The 17,260-nt window shown below is 50.9% G+C and overlaps 2 protein-coding genes across 15 annotated transcripts in view; both read left to right on the top strand.

Moving 5' to 3' along the window:
* RALGPS1 (Ral GEF with PH domain and SH3 binding motif 1) overlaps positions 1 to 10,884 on the top strand; it is a 290,080-nt gene extending 279,196 nt beyond the window's left edge. For 7 of the 14 annotated variants that reach the window (XM_073806615.1, XM_073806617.1, XM_033858615.2 and 4 more), the window contains 4 exons: positions 186 to 278; positions 453 to 558; positions 2,337 to 2,428; positions 2,964 to 10,884. In XM_073806615.1, coding sequence (XP_073662716.1) covers positions 186 to 278; positions 453 to 558; positions 2,337 to 2,428; positions 2,964 to 3,062 — 390 coding nt within the window. In that variant the 3' untranslated portion in view covers positions 3,063 to 10,884. Of the gene's footprint in view, positions 1 to 185; positions 279 to 452; positions 559 to 2,336; positions 2,429 to 2,963 lie in introns of those variants that run through there. The other 7 variants (XM_033858614.2, XM_073806618.1, XM_033858617.2 and 4 more) reach the window with 4 other exon arrangements.
* Positions 10,885 to 12,806: 1,922 nt separating this feature from the next.
* Positions 12,807 to 17,260, top strand: part of GARNL3 (GTPase activating Rap/RanGAP domain like 3) — a 153,684-nt gene continuing 149,230 nt past the window's right edge. Inside the window, exon 1 of the mRNA XM_019949205.3 lies at positions 12,807 to 12,985. Coding sequence (XP_019804764.2) covers positions 12,894 to 12,985 — 92 coding nt within the window. The 5' untranslated portion in view covers positions 12,807 to 12,893. The remainder of the gene's footprint in view (positions 12,986 to 17,260) is intronic.

Raw genomic sequence — 17,260 nt, forward strand, 5'->3', positions numbered from 1 at the left:
AGTCTCCCTCCTCTAGGCCCTGGGAGGGGTGGCACTGAGGGCTGGCGGGCAGGGACGAGATGAGGCCTGCGCTGGCACCGCTCGGGAGGAAGGGCCCCCCCTTTCCACCCATGTAGCTGGGTCTCTAGCCAGGCAGTGGGGGACTCTGCCCCTCCACTTGTGACATTGTCACTCTGCCTCTGCAGCTGTCCTCGTGGACCAGGTACTGGGTCATCCTCTCAGGATCCACCCTCCTGTACTACGGAGCCAAGTCCTTGAGGGGCACAGACAGAAAACACGTACGTTCCACCAAAGGCCTCTCTGTGCTGCCACTTCGTTTGGTGCGAAGTGCAGCGGGGTGGGTGGAGGTGGGCAAGGCGGCGGGAGTGGAAGGAACCTTGCCTGGCCCAGGTCGGCCTTCCTTGTGGTGCGGAGGGTGTGGGCCTCACGGCCGTGCTGTTGTTCCTCTGCAGTATAAATCCACACCTGGCAAAAAGGTCTCCGTCGTGGGCTGGATGGTGCAGCTGCCCGATGACCCCGAGCACCCGGACATCTTCCAGCTGAATAACCCCGACAAAGGTAGGCAGCAGGCCAGCGCTGGGAGCCTGCAGCTTCTCTCTGCCCTCTTTCTTCTGCTGCTAAATGTGCGTTTCGAAACAGTAGGGACTTCTGAGGCTGCTGCTTTCCTTTTGCTTTAGGGTCTCATGTTCACAGGGTCCCTCGTTGGTCCACAAAAGCTGCTTAGATCGTGGTGGGCGTGTCCACTGAGCAGTGTGCATGGCACATGGCAGCGGGAATCCTTTTCACCTATGGCTGCTGGGGCCCATCACCCCTGGAACTCTAGCCTCAGGGTCCTGGAATGAATAACATAGCGCTGGATGAGGCAGTGACCATGCGGCTGGAGGAGTCTTGGGTGTTGGGAGATTTCAAGGCCCCCCCGGCATTGCCTGTGCCGTGAGACTCTGGCGGTGTCCTGATCCAAGGCCAAATCAGAGAAGAAGCCTTCTATAAAAGCTCCAACTTTCACTTGCCCAGTCACCTCCCAGTTCCTCCTGGTTTTATTCTTCCCCCATGAGCATGCTGAGAAGAAGGAGAGGTTCTGCACTGAGGTTCGGAATAGGCCGTGCTAACCTCCTTGGCGGCCTACGTCACGTGACAAAAGCCCGGCTTTCCTGGGTCTCCTAGCTAGGCAAGTTCACTGGAGCTGTAAAGACCCTGAGCATCTTCACACCTTCACAGGAATGTTCTAATGCAGGGTTCATGTACATACGATTGCCCAGGGATCTTGTAAAAATTCAGATTTGGATTCAGTGGATCTGGGGTAGAGACCAAGATTCTCTATTTCTAACAAACTCCCAGGTAATGCAGATGATGGTGCTGGTGGAGGGTCAGGGTTTGAATGTTGTTAGCTGGGAATTAAAGAAGTGAGAGCCTCAAGGAGCCCAGGGAATGGAGAGAGCCAAGTCCTCTGCTCTGCTTCTGAGTGATTGAACCACGTATGGCTACGCACACGTCATAGTGTTTCCTCAGGCTGGTTACCATTTGAGTTTCTTCGCGAGGCTCTGGGACCAGATTAGAGGCGGTTTCTTTAGGAAGTAAAGGTTGTACCTATACCAGCTTGACTTAAAGACTGTATGGTCATGGGGTCCACAGGCCATTCTCGGGGCTGAGCCCAGAGGAAAGCACTGTCCCCAAGCAGAGGGAAATATGACACAGCAGGTGGCCAAGGTCCATGGATAGAATGCAAAAGGTCTGTGAGCTTGGGTGGCAAAAAGATCACATCTCTGTTTCCCATGACCTCTAATTCCTTTAATTATAAGTATTAAACTACTAACTAGAATGTTCACAATACCTGTGATTTTATCTGCAAGAGAAACCACAGATATTTTCACATCACGTATTATTGCAGATATCTTAGAATAGCATTTTTGTTCAGCTCTTTGCAGTTACAGTACAGTATCAGACCTGCCCCCAGATCTTGTCATTAGCGCATTAATAAATGAGCACGTCGAGAATGATATCACTCATTTATTTTTTAGCAGTTTGGTAACTGTATTTCAGTATTATTGATTTTCTTTCTATTTTATTTTATGCATTTGAAACATAATTCTGAGACGGGTCCACAGGCTTCACCAGAGCCAAAGGCACCGTGGCTGGAAAAATGGTTAAGAACCCTGGTCCAAAGAGACAGGCGGGGAGCACGGGAGCCTCCTCCTCTACGTGCCCCGAGCTTGCCTTGGGCTGCTCCTGACTTTCCCTTGTTTAGTTACCCAGGTCCACGTTTATCTTCACGCCACAGTCACAGGCAGACCCTCCCACGTGACCTTCCTCTTAACCAGTGGTTTTCTACCCATCAGGCAATGTTTACAAGTTCCAGACTGGTTCCCGGTTTCATGCAATACTGTGGCACAAGCATTTGGATGACGCATGTAAAAGCAACAGGCCTCAGGTAAAGTCACCAAAGTCCTGCTTGTTACCTAAAATACCCTCTCCCACCCTCGGGACTAAGGGTCGCTAGAAAACACACCTCCCTCCTTCCCCCAGAGCCTATCAGCTAAGCTCCCAGGCGCCCTCTTTTGATCAGCCTTTTCCCATGAGACAGGGCACCCCCTGCCCCTCTTGGAACTAAGCCCAGCTTCAGACTAGAACTTTGAATCTGGCCCCTGTGTCTTTCCTACGCCACAGAAACATCCATCAGAGATAGGTTGCAGGTGGGATATGCCCCAAGGGTCAGGCCACAGCATCTACTGAGGTCACCCCCCGAAAGCTGATTCATGGGCAAACTCCAACCTGACAAAAGGGCCTCCCTGCCCCCAACAACCCTTAGGAATAACGATAATAATAGCTCATTTGTTGAGAAGCAACCATGGTGCTGCTGGTGAGTGGGGCTGTACGGCCCCTTGGCATGCTTGAACCAATAGGACCTCTGGTCCGCCATGCCTGCCTGAGGCTCTGCTCCCGCCCCCCACTGCTGCCCCTCCCAGGACCAGGCTTCAGGAGAAATGCTTTACGTGCAGGAATTGGCCGAATCCTCCCAACATCCCTGTGAGGTAGGTTCCCATACTGTCTCCGTTTTATGCTGAGGACACTGAGGCTCAGAAAGTGGCAGACACTTGTTTAAGGCCCCACGGTGAGTAAGATCTAACCCCGGTCTGCCTGACACCAGAGTCTGCACTTGCCGGCCCGGAAATCTCCCGCCGCATGCTTCCTGGGGGGGAGGCGGGGGGCGGGGACCTGGCTTGCTCAGCCTCCTGCCATCGAGCCAGAGGCCTGGAAGCACAGCCTCTGCTGTCCAGGCTTGCTAGAGGGGTGGCTGCTCAGCCCTCATACCAGCCCGGACAGCAGGTGGGCTGCTGGGGCCAGGAACACTGAGCTTCCCTGACCTGTTCCCCAGGGATGAGCTGGAAGAGGGGCTGGGGAGCCGGGTCCCTCTCCTCCGTCTGGAGAGAGAGCGCTGTGGCTGGAATAGATGGTGGCAGCTTCGAGGAGGAGGAAGGTAGTGCCGAGTTCACAGCAGGCGTGTGAGGCCGGGAGGGCAGGGGCTGCAGTGGTGCTGGTCACAGCACAGTCACAGACTTCCTGGCCCCTCAAAGCAGCTCTCGTAAGGCAGAGGGAGGTCTCTAGTGGTGTGTCCCATGATTCTGTGCTCAGTTTGGGCCTATTCAGGATTTTCATCTGTAACATCGATGAGGACACATGTAACAAGCTGATCAAATTCTACACGATAAGAAGCTGAAGCTAGACGGCAAAATTAGCAGAAAGTCCTCGACAAACTAAAACAGTAGGACAAGACTGATAAAGGGATAAACTTGAGGCACCACAGGGAAACTGAAAATAAATTGCATTCGAGTCCCTCAGCTCACTTGCTAGAAATTTGTCTGGGGCGTATGCGCACACATGCACACACAGGTGTATGGGTGAGAATGTCCACTGCAGCATTGTCCTTAATAGAAAGAGGAAAAAAAGCACCTGGAAACTCGGCGACCCTCAGTAAACCCCTACTGTGTACCCCCGATCTGTGTGTGATCACCTGAAAGGGGCTCCAAGACATAAGTGAAAAAGTGAAGTGTAAAAACACGCGTAAGGGCAATCTCATTTGTATTAAAATACACGTGCATATTTATTATATGCGTGTCGGTGCCCATAAAATGTCTAAAATGACGTGCAAGAAAACTACAGCTCTGCGGTCTCTAGACTGTATTTTGTGCTTGAGCAAATGTAACTGCCCATCTCCACGATGGGGAGACCACGGTCTTTGGTTGAAGGTTACCTCAAGGCGATGAACAAGGTGCTGCCTCAGGTCACGTTAAGAGAGGAAGAGCGTCCTGACCTCCTCCGCCCTGGTCACTCCGTGCATGCCTGGGGTCCCTCCTTAGCTCTGAGGGCCACTCTGAGAGCACACTGCACTGGAGCTCACCTGCCACACACAGGTGACCCGGAGGAGTGACAAGGACTGAGGTGGGCCACACAGGTGGTGGGGGCAGAGAGAGGCAGGGCCTTGGTGTCTGCTCCACAGTGACAGTTGTGGCCCTGGTGGGGGGGCAGCCGGGAGCAGGGACGGTTGCTCTGAGCAAGTGTCCTCTGGCTCTCTGGGGGTGGAGGCAGCCTGAGGGTAGCAGCAGGTGCGCAGCAGGTAGCAGGGAACTGGGTCAAACCCACTTGGTAGAGGAGGTGTTTGGTCAGAAAGACAAATGGACTGAATTTCACGTCTGGCAAACATGGTATACCATGACAAGCTTTGGCAACGTTTAAGTATTTTTGTCCAGTTTTTAGACCTAAGGGAGACGGTCTTCTATATTTTCTACTTTTTTCCCTTTTTATTTCTAATTTACTTTCAAACAAATGTTCCCACCCTCTGCTTTATGTAATAAGGAAAAATTGTCAAAACTAAATATTCCACAGCAGAGGACTATTGAAATAAGCCACACTACCTGCATGTGATGGCACGGGGCTCCGATGAGGGCATTACAGAAATGCATCTACTCCGGTAGAAAATCTCAGGGACTAAGGTGACTTTTCTTTTTTGTGGAACTGCATTCCTTAAAATTGTGTGTGCTAGCGCTGAACACACTTCAACTTTATCGATAGCATATGTGTAAGGTGTAAACCACAGCAATAAAGCAAACACTCGTGCACCCACCACCCAGTCTAAAGGCAGGACCTCCCCAGTCCTCGGAACACCTCCCTCCCAAGGGCTCCTTCCTAATTCTGTCTCCCTCCCGCTCACCTGTGCCCCATGACCACTCTCCTGATCTGTTTGTTTCCCTTAAAATGTGAACACATGTGTTTGGTTCCTTAATGTATTGTCTGGGGTACATTTTTTAAAACTTTTTTTTAAAGAATAGAACCATAACTGTCTAGTTTCTTCTGTGACTTGCTTTTCTCCTACAGTATGTTCCTAAGATTCCTCTATGTCAGTGTGCATAGTTGTCATTCATTTACTTGTAATTTTTTTTATCAGTTCTTCTGTCCGTGATCCCAAGAATGATTTCCTGCTTTTGGCTATTCTGAACAGTGCTGCTGTGACCGTTCTTATAACTGTCTCCCAGTGCAAGGAGATGCATTGTTTCCAATTCATCATTTTGACCAAATTACCACCAAGATGGATTTGTTTTTGATGAAATTGCTTCTCATCAAATTTCCTGGAACCCCACGGCAGTGCTGGGGGAGGAGGCCTGGGGCTGGGGGCGTGTCCGCAGCTTTGAGGGGAAGGAGAAACACCCTGACCTTGGGGCTGGTGGTCCCGCCAGTAAAGGTAGCTGGGATCTGGGCCTGGGGACACAGCATGGGGAGCCTTGGGGTTCCCGATATCCCCAAATTTCCCCCTTCTCCTTGTGCTTCCACTTGCCAACTCCTGCCACCCGCTAACCACCCCCTCGCCTCTCCGGAGGCATGTGCTTATCCTGCAGGATTGGTCAGTTCTCCTCCCCAAAATCACTTATGCTTTAACCCAAGGATAGAGGTTGAGAGCGTGGGCGCTGGTGTCTTAGCCCTGTCACTCACCCCCTGTCACTTCACCTCTCTAAGCCTCAGTTTCCTCATCTTTTTAATGGGGATAATTCCAGTACCTGCCTCCTGGGGTTGTTGTGAGGACTCAGGACACAATACAGATGCGGTACTCAGAGCCTTGCCTGGCACACAGCAGCCCCGTAACACGTGGTGGCTGGTACCACTGCTGTGCCCTCTCCCCTTCCCTCACCACCCACTCATTCACAGACTGACTGGGAGAGGCCTGAACCCTTCCCTTAGGGACCACCCCCTGTCCCCTCCTGAAAGGTCAGAACTTTGACAAGAGGCTGAGCTTTCTCTTCTAGGTACCTGCAAACCTTATGTCATTTGAATAAGTCTCTGCAGGACTTAGCGTGACTTCAGAGGCCTCTGGGAGCCGGCCTGGGACTGGTGGCGAAGCACGTGTCCGGGGCACAGGCCTTTGGTGGGGTGCTGGGAGACTCAGAGCTGGACTCAAGGGGACACGGCCGAGGCCTCACAGTCCAGAGGGCTCCACCGGTGCGGGGGTCCGCCTGCCGATGCCCAGCCACCCCCATGACCCCCATTCTGCAGCACCGCCTCACGGGGCCGCGATGGGTCCCCAGACTGTACAACCCGTCCTCCCTCCCTGGGCCCTCATCCGTCCACCAGCTGCTGCTGCGACCAGAGAGCGTCCGTCCCACGTTGGGCCCCCAGTGCTTTCTCCTGCACAAAAGAGTGGACAGCGTCCCCCCGCGTGAGGGCTGGAGGGAAGGGACAGGCGGGGACTGGCTCCAGTGTGCCGGGTCGCTTGCCCACAGGGCTGCCTCAGATTTTGTACAACCCCGAAGCGTCCTCTGCGTGTGCGTGCCGTGTCTGTGTGCGTGCAAGCGAGCGAGCGTGGACTCTCCGAGAAACATGCATTTTGGCACAAGACTCGTGACATCACACACTTCATTCTCTTTGAGGCCCTGCTTTAACCTTAAGCGATAGGCTGGTCCACCGAGGAAGGTCAGAGTGAGAGCCCGGATTCCTTCTGTGTTAAGGGTCCCTCGCATTCTTTTACTGTAAACAAACAATGCCTTAAATCGTGTCTTGTTTTCTGTTCCTATGGGTGCTATTCATCCGGAAGGCCTGCTCCGTGGGCCCCTGGGGCCCTCCCAGGCCTTGTTGCCGTCAGCTCTTCTGAGGCAAGACCCAGCTTCGGGACCGTGGACTGGGCCGGCACTGGCCTGCTTGCTTCCTCCCAGCCCCACTCCCGCAGGGTCTGAAGGCCCCGCTCTTCTCACCCCTCCCCCCGCCCCCGGGTCAGCATGGGAAGTCGTGACGCTTTCTGCCAGCTTCTCGAGGCCTCCTGCGCGCACGATGACCTGACCGGCTGCTCAGAAGCTACTTTGCACCGACCTCTCCCCGAGCAAGGCTTTTGCTCCCATCCTCTCACCCCTTTGCCTCCACTGCCAGGGCAGGGCCACTGGGATTCTTGATTACACTGGGGAGCTGAGTGACACTGAGGCCTTAAGCTCCCCCATTCTTGCCCCCAAACACAGTCACCAGCAAGTTCTCCATCATCCAAGTCCAAGGGCACAATTGTTGACGACCATGGTGACGAGAGCAAAGCCCTGGGGAGGGGACGGTCCGAGCTCTGCTTTCGGCTGAGAGCTCTTCAGGTGAACAATGTCCTTCATCTGTCACTCCTTGTCATACTTTTAAGTGACTTTTATTTTGCACAAATACATTTTTATTTAAAGTAATGAATAAAAATTAGCTTTATTTATGGTAGCTTTTATCACCATAGCTTCTCCCTTCAGCCCTTCCCCACCCTCTCTCCTTCCCTCTCCCTCCCTCTCTTTCCCCCTCTCTCTCTTTTTTTAATCTGGGTGTCCTAATTCTGAGAAGGAAACTCTTAATGATTTTCTGAAAGAGACTGAATTTCTGGGTCCTTGTTGCTATTGTGGTTTCAGAGCTCACACTGATCAGACACCAAACGACTCTTAAGAGTTTCTGGGCAAGATGCTTCAAAACAACATCTTAATCAATAAACAGTAATAATAGGTCGACTTAAGAACTACCAAAGGACCCACCACTGTATTTTGATCAAACGGTGACCACTTTTCTGAAAATTCAGATGAATTGGTGAGGAAAGTAATTGTCATCAGGTCTTATTTTGTGGTTGAGTCTTACTATGCTCCGTAACTAACCCTCCTTCAGAGCAAAATCTAGAATACTTTCGTGCCAGGAGAAACTCCAGATGGTGAAATTGAGACCAGCAAACCTTGGTCATCGGTGCTTTGCACACCCTCACGCAGCTGGGGTCGAATGCTCGCACCTAATTCATACCAACAACTGCTCAAATTAGCATCTGGAGGCTGAATGAATACAGCAGACACTCCAAACATCTCTCACCAGAACCATGCAGTGTTAACACTTTAACTTACATTGAATCTGATTCTACCTGTTAATTTTTTTTTAAGTCTTAAGTTTAAATGAAATTGCCAGACTACTTTCCTTGAATTTCTCTACTCTTCAAACTCTCCTGGTTTTTCTGACATGAAATTATAGAAGCCAATCCAAAAACCTCAAAATTTCAGACTCACACTAAATCAGGCACTTTCCTGCCCTTTACAGATTTTCCTTGTCTTTACAAATGTTTTCCTCTGAGCCTAATTTTGAAATAGCACAATTGCAATTCTTTTCAAAGTGTCTAGTCTTCTCACTAAAATTGAGATTGATCCCATGTCCCCTCCCGGAAACATTCCTAGCTTGGATTCTCATAGAACTGGTAAGAACCTTGAACTTACCAGAAGAGTCCTGCAGATGAGGCTGTAAGGCACTTGGCTCTCTCCCAGCAGGGGCTCTGGGCCAAGCATGTGAGTTAAGTGCTGATCGTCTTTCCAGTGTTGGTTTGTCCCTCAAGCTGCAGGTGAGGAGGCCTGCAAGCCAGGGACAGAGGGGGACAGGCACAAAATCCCAAAGGGGAAAGTCCCCGGGTAGATTCTGGCCCTGGAAGGTAGCATTTCTGGGGCTTGCTCTTTGACTAGCCATGGTGCACAAATGTCTGTGAAAACATTGAAGGTGACGTGTCTTGCATGCATATGTTGTATCATTTTTTGTTAAGCAGAGAGATCATGGCACCCCAGGATGAAAGTTTTAGAATGCCATCTACAAACTGGAGTAGGTAGCAGGTATCCTCAGGATGCCGCCCACACAGCTCGCTCCCCTCTCCCCGGGAGTAATTCTCACCCCTCTCAGTCCGACACATTTTGTAACTCAAGGTCAGCTAAGTGCATTCTGACAACTGAAACTTCGTGGAGGATAGATTTGGTGGAAAGCGGTAGAAATATTGTTCTGAGCGTGCCCAGTGGGACAGTGTGGCCTCCCTTCCCTCCCTGAAGAAGCCTGCCCGTTCATCACCCTGTCCCCTGTGGACCCTAAAGAGAAGACACTTGAAGGGGTTCTGCTTATGAAAGAACCCGCTCTCTCTTGCCAACTGAGTTTATAAAGTGTTTTTTCTTCTTACCAATATGGCCAGTATTTCTTTCATCGTCTTCTTCCCACCTCCCAAGCCCAGGAAGTGTATCTTTTAGGATGCCACTGTACAGGTGGAAAAATGGTCCATGGAAACAGGAAGTCATTCGCAAGCAGGGTCTGCTTCCGTTCCACAGGCGAAGTCTAGAGCTCTGGATCCATGTTACTGTTGCTTAGAACCAGGTGAACATTGCTAAAAACACAACCTAACTTATTTTTTGTGACTTTCATGAAGCACTTTAATCAGCCCCACATTATTCTGCATGTTGGGTGACTTCATGTTTTAAAAAGAAAAAAAAAAAACTACAAGAGTCCCTCTGAAATAACAGATCTTCTGTGTGAAACCACCCATTCATCCATTGATTCTCATCTCTTGTGAGTGCTTCCTGTGTGCCAGGCTCCACCCAGGATAGAAATGTCTGAGAACAAGACAAACCCAAGCCCTGCCCTCATGGAGCTGACCCCTCAACGAACATAATCTTCACCATGCCATTTCCTCTCTCCCAGCAAGACCTTGCCTCCCTCCTAGCACAGGGTAGAAACCAGGTGCAGATTCCTCCAGAAAAGCTTCAAAGAGCTCAACAGACTGAATAGTCCAGTTGCTGTCCTAGCGACTGGTTGGCACAGAACAGACAGGCACAGAGCTACGGCTGAACACAGTGAGGACTCCGAGGTGGAGCCGGAGGGTAGGGTCAGAATGCTCACAGCATTTACTTCAGAGGTTTTTTGGTTCTAATTTCAATGTTAAAGACAAGTACAGCATGAGTGAGAGCTGCATCTCCTTGGGTGTCGAGAACTCGCCCCATGGACCACCTCGCCGCTGGTGTTGCACAAGTGTGTGTGCACCACGGGCAGCCCCGAAACCCCTGCTCGCAGCAGCAGCGATGGATCATCTGTCGGTTCTATAACCACTCATCTCTTTAACCATTTCTGAATGACTGTGACCATTCAATAATGAAACAATAGTGGTTAATTTATTAGTATGGTATAATCTTCAATAAATTCTGTGCCAAAATGCATGGTTTTCCACTTAGCATTCAAAATGTTGCATAGAGAGTAGTTTTCAATTTCTTATGTATTATTCAAAGTAAGTTGAAAATCAGTTTTTACATTTTAATTTGTCTCCTGTTCAATCTGTTGCACTCTCCTGGGCTGTCTTTTTTCCCGGCAGACCCCCTGCATGCAGATGTGTAAGGACTCTCCCTAATTCTTGTGAACTGTCTCATCCACAGTAACCACTGAACATCAGCCCTCTGTGGAATTCTTTAGATTTTTGGTGAAGTATTTTGTTACCTCAGTCTTGTATCAAGTTGCTGTATTTTTCAGCTTGTTACACTGATAATTGTTTCACTAATTAAATAGTTTAGTGTAAACATTTTGTTTACTTTGAAATTAAATGTGTTTTCCAGTGAATATTGCTCAATTTATTAAAGTCACGTGCGTTTATTTAGCCAACAGTTGCTGTGCCAGACACAGACATGAAGGAGGTGTGGGCGCTCAGCTAAGAGGTTACTAGAGCATAAATGACATACAGGAGCAGTGCCCTCGGGGAGGGACAGAGTCAGTGCTGTGGGCACTCCGGGGAGGCACCTGGGGGATTGGGGGAAGGTTTAGAGGGCAGAGGCGTTTGGAGAGTCATTGCAGAGATCGCTGAACCCATGGTGGGTGGGAGAGGCAGGAAGACAGAAGAGAAGGAGCAGGATAATTTGGGGAGACAAGCAACCCAGTCTCACTGAGTAAAGGATTTGGGGGAGCAATGGGGTCCCAGTCTGAAAAGATGCGTTGAGGGGAGTTCATGATGCTAAGCAAAACCCGGAAACCCACTCTGGCTTGCTTAAGAGAAGAGGCACCGTCTTACAAGGATTGTCCCATGGAAACCTGAGGGGAGGACGGAAGTGAAGTCGCAAGGGGCAGGAAGGAGCCCCCTACATCTTTTCTCTCCCCTACATTCTCTCTCCAGACTGGCTTCTCTGCTGGAATGTCCGGCAGTGAAGGAGTCCAGGCCTTCTGGGAAAGCACCTTGAAGTTATTGAGGGAGTGTGCACCAGGGGGTGACATGATCCAAGATGACCATGGGGACCCCTGGCCCCGCCTGCCTCAGCTTCCCAGCTAGTGCCTTCCAAAGCTGCAGTGGCCGATTCTCCAAGCTCAGGCTCCTGCACACACACTCCGCAGCCTCTGCTCCACCACCCCGGTTCCGGGCCAGTATGGCCACACCTCCCTAGCTATGACAAGCCCCGTTGGCTGAGGGGCCCTAGCTCACCTGCTCCTCACGTCTTAGACGGTACAGTGACCCACAGCTTTACCCGGATGGGGTCGCTGCCCTCAGCCCCAGGGCAGTGTTCGAGGGCTGTGAGACGGATGCATCTGACGGTGCAGGAAAGTGATGAAGTCAAGACTACAGCTCAAGCCTGCCAAGCTCCAGCCCCTCAGCCTCACTGCGATAGGCACCACAAACAGCACTTGGAGAAAGCAGTACCTCCTTTTGATGGATGGAGAGATCGGCGAGCTAACGCAGACTCTACGGTAGAATTCCTATTTAGCCTCGAGGGCCGACATCACACCCGAGAATGTAGCCAGCAGGCCAGGACCAGGGCACCCGCGGAGGTGAGGTGAGTGGGCGGGGCCACATGCGGAGGCGGTGCTGTGGGCGGGGACTGTCCGGGCTGGGTTGAGCAGGGCTGGGAGCTTGAGCTTGGCCGGCACTGTCGAGGCGGGGAGAGGGGGCGCTTTGGAGAGAAAAAGCAGGGCCTTGTCTATGGTTGGGGCACGGGGAAAGGCGGCCCTAAGAGGGGACGGTGCTACGTTAGAAAGGGCCGAGAGGTACTGAGATGTGGAGGGGCGACTCTCTGAGGAGCCGACCCTTGGGGTGAGGGCGGAGGCCGCGCGCGAGCGCTCAGTAGTGGGAGGGTACGTGGGTGGGGCCTGGGTCGGTGCTGAGGGCCACGGAGCGTGAGGGGAAGGGCCGTGGACTGTCCGGAGCTGAGGACGGGTGGCATTTTAGGCTTGTGGGCCTAGCAAAGGTGCTGACAGCCCACACAGGGAACCCCGCGAGGTCTGTGCGGGAGGGGCGTGGCTGGAGTGCGGGGCGGAGCTGGGGTGGGGTCTGGACCTGGCTGAGAGGCGCGGAGTGGGCTGGGCCGCAGTTCGGGGCGGGGTTGGGCGGGGTCTGGACCTGGCTGAGGAGCACAGAGTGGGCGGGACTGAGCCTTAGGGCGTGTCCAGGGCGGGGCCTAGATCCCGCCGAGGGGCACGGAGCGGCCGGACCGAAGTTCGGGGCGGAGCCAGGGCGGGGCCTAGGCCGGGCAGAGGCGCGCGGGGCGGGGTGTGGGCTGCGGCGCGCGAGCCGAGCGGCCCGCCGAGCCCCGCCGAGGCCCGAGCCCACCCGAGTGCGCCCGAGCCCGCGGCCCCCGCCCGGGGCGATGGAGCCAGAGCCCGGCGGGGCGGCCGCTGCGCTCCTGCGGCAGAAGAGGGCGGCGCTGCGGCGCAGGGGGTGCAGCTTCGAGAGCCCCAGGTACAGCGGCCCGGGAGGGGTGCGGCCGGGAGGGGCGGAAGTGGGGAGCCGGCCACGTGGGGGGTGGCCGTCTGAGGGGACCGAGGGCCGCGAGGTCGCGGCGGGGGGAGGGGTCTCGGCTGGGGTGGTGGTCTGAAGAGATCTGGCGAGGAGCCTGAGCACAGCGGCCGGGAGTCGAAGGGGGCTGGGCTGTCCGAGCGGCAGGTGCGGGAGGGGGTTGCCCCAGAGAAGCACCTGACGGGAGTCGGGAATCCAGACCCGACTGTACGGGTCCAAAGCGTCGTTGAGACGCCCCCAAAGCGTCGGTCCCTTGTCAGGCCCCGAGCAAAGCCGTGGCTCTAGGCGGATTTCGGGCTGTGGAGAATTTGCCCTGCCCGCCTCTTGTAAATGCTCAAGGACAAGGTCGGGAAATAGCCCCCCTAAAGTCCAAGGGAGGTAGGTCTCCCTCACCGGGGAGTCCCTCTGAGCTGCCCCAGGACCCAGGCCAGCTCCAGCCTTCCTAGCCTGGCTCCCCAGGTAACGCACACCTGCTGCCTCATGGCCCCGCCCATCCTGGCCGGTGGCCCCCGACATGCCCGGCCCCTCCTGCCCCTCTGACCCGCCGATGCCGTTCCTCTGCCAGGGGTGCCCGTGCCCCTCCCGCCCGCTTCCTTGGCTTGGGGAACTCGCCTGATGTGTCCGGGTCCTTCTTCTCCCTGGAACCTTGCCCGGAAGACACGCCCTCCCCCGCCGCGCTCGGTGGCGCTCCCTCTGCTCGGCGAGATTCCTTCCCTCAGAGGGCATTTCCTTAACTTGGAGTGTCTTCTCCCGCTGCAACGCCGCTGAAGTGGGCCCTCCCATTTTTCAGTCCCTGGTCCCTTCTAGAATACTCCAGCAGCCCCCCACCTACACTTCCCATCTTTATTCTTCCACGTCTCAAATCCACATTCTCATTGGCCGCTGGAAGAGTCTTACTGCACTGTCCACTGTGCCCCTCCCATGCCTTACCTCCCCTCCCCCCTCCCAGGAGCTCTCCATCTCCCAGGGCCGCGATGGAGACTGGGGCAGAGGAAGGGGAGAAAGATAGGAAGTGGGACTCTGGCCCTCCCTGTGGCAGAAAAGAGGGTTCAATGGCTAGGATAAAAAACAGGACCCTTACTATGAGATGCCAGGCCCTTGTGACCTCACCTCACCCTTGGTGCTTCAGAAGTACCTGAAGAAAGTATAAGCATCCTGAGGACAGGGACCATAGCTGTTCACTGCTCTGTCCTCGGAGGCTGGCTCAGGCCTGGCCCATCACAGGTATTCACTATCTCTTGAATAAATAAATGCCTGACCAGCTGGTAATTATTCCCTTATGCTGTGCTATCTCTCATCTGTGCCTGTACTCATACCATGCTCTTTTCTCTACTTAGAATAGTCTTGTCTTTACTTTTTGGGTAACGCCGACCCCTCCTCTGGGAAGTCTTCCCTGAACCCCGGCCTGAGCTCTGTGCTGTATCAACAATCTACACATTGACTGCTAGTCCACACACCACTGTGTATAATTACCCGGATAACACCTCTTCCCCACTAGACCGGGAGCACCAGGCAAATATGGTCTCCGCCCTTCTGATGCTTACACTCTTGTTGCTGGAGCATGAAGGATGGAAGGTGCACCAAGAGATGAGGCTGAAGAGATGAGTCAAAAGCTGGATCCAGGCCTGAGGTAGAATGTTTAGAGCAGCACTGTCCAATAGAACTTTCTGTGATAACGGAGGCATTCTATAGTCCATCCTGTCTGATACTGTAACCACTGGCCACCTGTGGGTATTGAGCTCTTGAAATATGGCTCATGCAACTAAGGAAATGAATTTTAAATTTTATTTAACCTTAAATTTAAATAGCCACATATGACTAATGTTTCCAATATTGCGCAGCACTGGTTTAGAAAATTTCCCTCTTCCTCTGAACTCTCACTTTTTACCACCTCCTCCTTTGTCTTCATGATGTTACACCTGAAAGACTAAATGACTTCTTAGCCTCCAAAGGTGTTTCCCTCTGTTTAACACTCCATGATATTATTATATAAACCATAGAAATAATGATTACCATTTCTGTGATTATAAAAATAATTAGTTTGTTGGAAGACAATGTATTTAACCCATCCTTTATTATTGTACATGCAGTTTATTACCAGTTTCTTACTCGTACTCAAGACACATTGAATCCATGTACATTAGTCTGTGTATGAGTCTGTAAGAGGTAGTCATCTCCTTAAGATAAATTCATAGAAGTGATAGAGATTATTGGATCCCAGAAAATGAACATTTTAAAGGTTTTTGAAGCATAAGGCCAAATTGCCCACCAGAAAGTTGTGCCAGTTGATAGTTCTCCCAAGAGCATATAAACGTGCCTGTTTTTTCTCATCCTCACTGCTAGGCATTATCATTTATAAACATTTGCCAAAGTGATACCTTGTTTTAATTTGAATTTCCATGTTTTGTAGTGAGGTGAAACTTTTTTCTCACATTTATTCATAATTTGTATTTCTTCTTGAAATGAATATATGTAATGTACTTTGTCCAGTTTTCCTTTGGAATATTTATCTTTTCCTTATTGAATAGCACTTTTTATTTATTAAGGAAATTAATTTTTTTGTCAAATATGTAGCAGCTTTTTTTTTCCAGCTACTTTAATTTGTTTTTAATAGATCTTTATTGGAGTATAATTGCTTCACAATACTGTGTTAGTTTCTATTGCACAACAAAGCGAATCAGCCATATGAATACACATGTCCCCCTATCCCCTCCCTCTTGAGCCTCCCTCCCATCCTTCCTATCCCACCCCTCTAGGTCATCGCAAAGCACCCAGCCGATCTCCCTGTGCTATGCTGCTGCTTCCCACCAGCCAACTATTTTACGTTCCGTAGTGTATATATGTCGATGCTACTCTCACTTCACCCCAGCTTCACCCTCCCAACCCATGTAATCAAGTCCATTCTCTATGTCTACCTCTTTATTCCTGCCCTGCAACTAGGTTCTCAGTACCATTTTTATTTTTAATTTTTTTAGATTCCATATATATGTGTTAGCATACGGTATTTGTTTTTCTCTTTCTAACTTACTTCACCGTGTATGACAGACTCTAGGTCCATCCACCTTACTACAAATAACTCAATTTCATTTCTTTTTATGGCTGAGTAATATTCCATTGTATATATGTGCCACATCTTCTTTATCCATTCATCTGTCGATGGACACTTAGGTTGCTTCCATGTCCTGGCTATTGTAAATAGTGCTGCAATGAACATTGTGGTACATGACTCTTTTTGAATTATGGTTTTCTCAGGGAATATGCCCAATAGTGGAACTGCTGAGTCATATGGTAGTTCTGTTTGTAGTTTTTTAAGGAACCTCCATACTGTTTTCCATAGTGGTTGTATCAATTTACATTCCCACCAACAGTGCAGGAGGGTTCCCTTTTCACCACACCCTTTCCAGCGTTTATTGTTTCTAGATTCTTTGATAATAGCCATTCTGACTGGCCTGAGGTGATACCTCACTGTAGTTTTGATTTGCATTTCTCTGATAATTAGTGATGTTGAGCATCTTTTCATGTGCCTCTTGGCCGTCTGTATGTCTTCCTTGATGAAATGTCTATATAGGTCTTCCACCCATTTTTTTTTCTTCTACCCATTTTTTAACTGGATTGTTTGTTTTTCTGATATTGAGCTCCATGAGCTGTTTGTATATTTGGAGATTAATCCTTTGTCTGTTGTTTCATTGGCAAATATTTTCTCCCATTTTGAGGGTTGTCTTTTTGTCTTGTTTATGGTTTCCTTTGCTGTGCAAAAGCTTTTAAATTTAATTAAGTCCCATTTGTTTATTTTTATTTCCGTTACTCTAGGAGGTGGGTCAAAAAAGATCTTGCTGTGGTTTATGTCGAAGAGTGGTTTTCCTTGTTTTCCTCTAAGAGTTTTATAGTGCCTGGTTTATATTTAAGTCTTTAATCCATTTGGAGTTTATTTTTGTGTATGGTGTTAGGGAGTGTTCTAATTTCATTCTTTTACATGTAGCTGTCCAGTTTTCCTGGCACCACCTACTGAAGAGGCTGTCTTTTCTCCATTGTATGTTCTTGCCTCCTTTATCGTAAATTAGGTACCCATATGTGCGTGGGTTTTTCTCTGGGCATTCTACCTTGTACCATTGATCTATATTTCTGTTTTTGTAACAGTACCATACTGTCTTGATTACTGTAGCTTTGTGGTATAGTTTAAAGTCAGGGAGCCTGATTCCTCCAACTCTGTTTTTCTTT

Source organism: Tursiops truncatus, chromosome 6 (assembly GCF_011762595.2).
Source record: "Tursiops truncatus isolate mTurTru1 chromosome 6, mTurTru1.mat.Y, whole genome shotgun sequence".
Classification (NCBI taxonomy): Eukaryota; Metazoa; Chordata; class Mammalia; order Artiodactyla; family Delphinidae; genus Tursiops; species Tursiops truncatus.